The sequence below is a fragment of the Grus americana genome, chromosome 12 (genome assembly GCF_028858705.1).
Source record: "Grus americana isolate bGruAme1 chromosome 12, bGruAme1.mat, whole genome shotgun sequence".
NCBI lineage: Eukaryota > Metazoa > Chordata > Aves > Gruiformes > Gruidae > Grus > Grus americana.
The window spans coordinates 8593643-8599194 of NC_072863.1; the positions used below are offsets into that span (position 1 = coordinate 8593643).

Genomic DNA, 5552 nt, shown 5'->3' on the forward strand with positions numbered 1-5552 from the left:
CCGGGCCCGCCGCCACCAGGAAGCGGCGCTGGGCGCAGGCGCTGCGGGGCGGGGACAACGCTGCCGGGAGCCCGGATAGGGACGGGGCTGAGGAGGGAGAGAGAGCGGGTCCGCTGGGCTGGGGCGGGGGGGGGAGAAAAGGGGTTTGGTTTTTTAAGTTATCAAAGGAGAAGTGGGGGGGGAGGAATACGTCTCGAGGAAGCGAGCGGAGAAGGGTTTGCAAGAGGAAAGGTTGCTTGGTTGTGAAGGAGGCTGCCCGCTCGCAAAGGCGGGGCAGTGAGGCTGCAGGGGTGTAAGGGACAGAGGGCTGCAAGGGAAAGCTTGCAGGAGTGCTGGGAGAGGGGTTGCAAGGGAACAAGCAGGTTGCAAGAGTGCAAAAAGGGGTTTGCAAGAGGGGAAAAAAAATCCCCAAACAAACTTGCTACAAGGAAGAAGATTTGCACGGGCCTTGGCTTTGTGCAGCCACGCACAGGAGGGGCTGGTGCGGATGAGGGTGTTGTGCGTGGGGTGCTCTGGAGGGGTGTGCTACAGGCCGCTCCTGTCCCAGGCTCCTGGGGGATGGGGCCCTGCGTGTGGGTGGCCGGTGCTGCACCCCAGAGCAGGGGGCTGGGGGGATCCTGGAGGGCGGTGGTGTATTCCCACCCTGCCAGGGCATGCGGATGGTGCCAGGAGCCGCAGTCAGCCCCGAGGTCGGATGGGGTAAACTTCCCACCCTGTTTAACAAGAAATTGAGGGAATTTGTGCAGCCAGTGGGAGGGAGGGCTGCAGTAAATGCCACAGTGATCCACTTAAAGGTGATTTACAGAAAACACCCTCAAATAATTGCTTTCGCGCCCCTTGTCTTTGTGCCTTGGGGGCACAGAAGACCTGGGGTGCAGGAGGGAGGTTTGGCCGTACAGGACAGTCAGGTTTTTTCCTTGCTCTGCCCCAGGCCTCGCTTGGCGTGGGGCTGGGGCCTCTGCTCCTGCACGCGCTATGGATCCCTCGACACTATTTTTTCTTGCATGAGTCCCTCAAGCTTTTGAGGTTAAACACGTGGAAAGTGGGAATTACCCCACGGCCCTGATGGCCCCACGCTCTGCTTTCAGCAGGGAGGGAACCGGCTGGCGCCAGTGGCTCGCTCCTCCCTCAGCTGTCCCCCCCCGGGGACAAGCCCGGGGCCCACCCCGACCCTTTGGCTTTCTCAATGGCCTCGGTCCCGCGTGGGAAAAAGGCGGCGCGGTCACGCCCCCTACGGCGAAAAGCCACGCCCCCGCCGCGCAGGTCACGCCCCTCTCAGGCGCGGCCTGGCACCGCCCCTCTTATGACGCCATCAGCAGGCGCCGGGGGGCGGTGGGCGCCCCTGGCGGTGGCGGGGCGAGCGGCAGCGGGGACGATGGCGGCCGCCTCCTCGGTGTGGAAGGGGCTGGTGGGGCTCGGCCTCTTCGCCCTGGCCCACGCGGCTTTCTCGGCGGCGCAACGTGAGTAAGCGGGCGGCGGGGAGGGGGGTCCGGGCCGGCGGCGCCGCCTGAGGGGGGCTGCGGCGCGGGGAGGCCCGCCGGGCCCCGTCACCCCCCGCCCGCCGCCGGGGGAGCTCCGGGGCGGGGGCCGGGCCGGGCCTCATCATCATCATCATCACCCCCGCGGGGAGCCCCGCGGCGCCGCCGAGACCGCCGGCTGGGGTGGCCCTGCCCTTGTGGGCCGGGCTGCGGGCAGAGCGGAGCTGGGAACTTACCGGGGCAGCGCGGGGCTCGGCCCGTGCAGGCGCCGCTGCAGCCGGGGCAGGGAGGGCTGCCAGCCGCCGGATCACGGCTTCTTTCCTGGCATCTGCCGGCCCCGCTGCCGCCCCGCAGCCGTCCTCCCTCCTGGCAGCGAGGAGAGGAGATGGCGGCGGGGGGCTGCTCGGGGTCAGCCGAGTCTCAGAGCGGGAGCGGCCCAGCTGCCTGGGGGGGACCGGGCTGGCACACGGCTAACACCGACAGCAAGTTCTTGCAGGGGGTTTTGTGTTGCTCTTCTGCTTATTTGCTTTTACAGAGTGTCTGACGCACGTGTGTGTTTCTGTTTTGTAGATCGTTCTTATATGAGATTAACAGAAAAGGAAGATGAAACATTGCCCATAGATGTAAGTTTAAAGTTTTTGCAATGTTTGAAAGGTGCAATGCTGTGTGGATAGTTTAGTCTCTTTCAATTGCTTTTTTTTTTTTTAATGCGATAGGCAAGAATAAAGGGCAAAGTAGATTTTAAAATGCACTTTCATTTGTGCTCCCTCTGTCAAAACCATATTTTCCACCCCAGCTTCCTGCAGTGTGTTCTGTCTGTCAGCAAGAACAAACCCCAGGTCCCGACCTCCCTCTCCTTCTTTAGAACTACCCTGAAGCATCTCGTCCAGGAATTCCCTGAACATAGCTCAGAGAGCTTTTGCATTCATCTCCTTCTCTGCAGCATAAACATCCCCCTCCCTCTGGCTTTTGTTGGCTGACATTTGTTTATCCAGTGTGGCTGCGTGCCTGTTTGATCCCAGCACAACCTGCTTCAGGAAGGGGTTTTTTATTTATTTTATTGGCTTGTTTTTTAAATTCTACTTCAATTATTACATGTTCTGCTTCTGCTTAATCAGAAAGGTGAGGTAAAATACTCATGACAACCGGGCATGGCATTTGGGCCAAGCAGCAGCTGCCACCACTGCACAGCGCATGTTGGCAGCCAACTTGTTTCTCAGAGAGAGTATTAGATCCTTAAGTGCACAAGAACACGGTGTTTTGGTCTAAGGGTCTTGCTGAGGAGCCGTGTGAATCAATTCAATTTGTGCAACACAGAGTGGTTGTCTGGCAGCTGAAGCTCTTCTCTGCTCTGCCACCGTTAAATACTGTGCAGTATTTAATCTTCCTGTGCCTCAGTTTCCCTACTGTTGAATTGCCCACCTCTGTAAAGCACTTCCTGTCACTGGGTGAAAAGCGCAAGAGACACTGTTTGAAAGATGAGATTTTTTGGTAAATATTAAGAATATTAAGTAATGCGAGTGTTGCATTGTGCTTCCCTCTGTTACAGATAGTTCTTCAGACTCTGTTAGCCTTTGCAGTTACCTGCTATGGGATAGTACATATCGCAGGAGAATTTAAAGACATGGATGCCACTTCAGAACTAAAAAATAAGTATGTTTTATTTCTTCTTTTCATAAACACCTGTATCTGCTACTCTCTATACAAACTGACTGCTGAAACAGCTCGCTCTTTAGCTCAGTTCTGAAATGCACGTTGTAGACAATAACACTGAGAGGAACAGTCACACCTGGGAAAGCCAACAATGTCTTGAATTTCAGAGAGAGTTAGATAACCGGAACAAAATAAACTTCTTGCTTTTCCTCTTCCAAAATCCTGCTGTGCAGAGTTGGAAGAGGAATGAAATGTCTGTGTGGGAAATAAGAGCTCAGCAGTCACAAACTGCTGTCGTGAGGTGGTCCCAAACTACGGGGCAGTATGCCTGGCTCACCCTCTGTTTGTCTTTGCTTCTTTACAAGAGTCTGAGTTATTTGAATCTCACACTGAACTATCCAAGGCAGAATAGCTGAAAGACTTTAAGAAAATAAGGGATTTTGAATCGATATTTCAAAAAGGACATGAAATTGGATGGGCAGATGCAGCCTCTCTGGCCATTTCCAAAAACGTAGGGGAGTGTGGAAAGTAAACAAGTTGACAGTGTTGTATTTCATAGTGTTAACCTAAAACCTTTAGCTTCAGGCACAGAAAGGGATGGAAAGCTGACAGTAAATGGGGCATTAACACGAGTGACAGCTGAACTAAGGCTGGCACATTGGTACAGGTGCATGCAAAAATCCAGAGGGCTGACCCTAAGCTCAAGGAAGGAAGGTGAAGTTTGTCCTGGGGGGAAACCTCTGCCTATTGAGCAGTTGGTATTTTTCACGCTTGGCTTTGTATTTCCTCTGTGTTTTGGTTTAGGAAAAAGTGAGCAAGAGTTTTGGATTCAAAAACTTGTATTTCTGTGTAAAAGTTGGTATACCCAAGACTGACTCTTCTAAAACCCCTGTTCTAAAAGAGTATTAATGTTGACTTCTTACATTTATTTTGAAGGACGTTTGACACATTAAGGAACCATCCATCTTTTTATGTATTTAATCATCGTGGTAGAGTATTGTTCCAGTCCCCAGACACAGTGAATTCTTCTTCAAACCAAGATGCTTTGTCATCCAGCTCGTCACTGAAATTTCGAAAACTTGAACATCTGCGCCGCTAAGACTTTTACAGATTATAATAATAATCCAGGACACTGAGATGTAATATTCAAGTCGGGGATGTAAACACTTTTTTAATTTCTGGAGCAGTATTTATATTGATCTTCCAGACTTTATAAAGTATATATATATAAACTAAGGACCTTCTTTGTACACTGTTAATGAAAATGACTGAATTGTGAATTGGCAATGCAGTGTAAATTATTCTACAGTTATGCTGTGAAACACATCTTCAAATTTTCATATATTAAAACAAGTTGCAGCTGACAACTTCAGTTAAAACAAAAAGCAAGCTAGTTTTTACTGCAATTAATGTTCTTTGACAAGAGGGAATGTTTGAGTGCTATTTATTTTCTCAGTTTGCTTGCACTACAGTTTATGGAACTCCTTCAGAAATACTGTGTGCACTGCATCACTTAACAGCAGACAAAGGGGCAGCGTCTCCTGTTCTTAGAATGCCTAGGAGACCTGCGTGGTGTAGGCATGGGAAGTCAAAAAGATTGCTTTCATTTTTATTTTTTTACAATGCTGACAAATAGTTTTGTGAAGGGTTTCCCCCCCCCAGTTTTTCATTATCATGTTATTTCCTCATTGCCCTCCTTTGTTTAAACGTAAATTGTCCTGCGTTGCTCCAAGTTGCCTGGGATGTGGCTGTACGTTGGGTGCCAGTGTGGGGGAGGCAGCTCACGTCTGATCACATAGATAATCTACCCACTGTCTTTATGTCCTCTGTGAATATGGGAATGTTCCTCAGATCACATAGATAATCTACCCACTGTCTTTATGTCCTCTGTGAATATGGGAATGTTCCTCAGATGGCTGAATGCTGTGTTGGCACCAGATACAAGTTCCCCAGCCATCTTTTATGAGAAGTACTTAAATATCAATAAGAAATATCTGTTTCCAGTGGCCCAGGTAGGGTCCAGCAGCGATGGTGATGAAGCAGTCACGGTATAGCTACCCCTGTTCTGCCAACAGAGCCTTTCACTTCAATTTCTTTTTTTCCAGCTGAGCCCTTCCTTGATTTTAAGATTACTGTCTTGATTTCATGTAATAGGACAGATGATACAGTCTTGAACTCTTACTGACATCTAAATTCTCATCTCCCTATAGGGGCTGAATCAATGCTAAAATTCCTCTTGGTGTGGCATTTCACCTACCTGATGTAGCAAAGGGAGGGTAGTTCAAGAGACTGATGGGGACAACTAGAATTTTGTCTAGTCTGAGGATGTCTCTCTGCCACTGTGGAAACTCAGCCTTTTGTCCTAGCATCTGTTTGGTTTTGGTTTTTTTTAAACTGTTAAGAACTGTCAAAGGCAAAAAG

At 50.4% G+C, this 5552-nt stretch overlaps 1 protein-coding gene across 1 annotated transcript; it reads left to right on the plus strand.

The window, feature by feature from the left end:
* Positions 1-1314: 1314 nt before the first annotated feature.
* Positions 1315-4978, plus strand: MMGT1 (membrane magnesium transporter 1). The gene is made up of 4 exons (XM_054839891.1): positions 1315-1460; positions 2049-2101; positions 3028-3131; positions 4068-4978. The coding sequence occupies exons 1-4, from the start codon at positions 1376-1378 to the stop codon at positions 4228-4230; spliced, it is 405 nt and encodes a 134-aa protein (XP_054695866.1). The 5' UTR covers positions 1315-1375; the 3' UTR covers positions 4231-4978.
* The last annotated feature ends 574 nt before the right edge of the window (positions 4979-5552 follow it).

Bases quoted from the DNA above. Each gene is read 5' to 3' on its own strand.
- MMGT1 (XM_054839891.1), top strand. From the start codon at position 1,376: ATGGCGGCCGCCTCCTCGGTGTGGAAGGGGCTGGTGGGGCTCGGCCTC. The intron at 1,461-2,048 runs GTGAGTAAGCGG...TCTGTTTTGTAG, and splicing joins GGCTTTCTCGGCGGCGCAAC to ATCGTTCTTATATGAGATTA. The intron at 3,132-4,067 runs GTATGTTTTATT...TTTATTTTGAAG, and splicing joins ACTTCAGAACTAAAAAATAA to GACGTTTGACACATTAAGGA.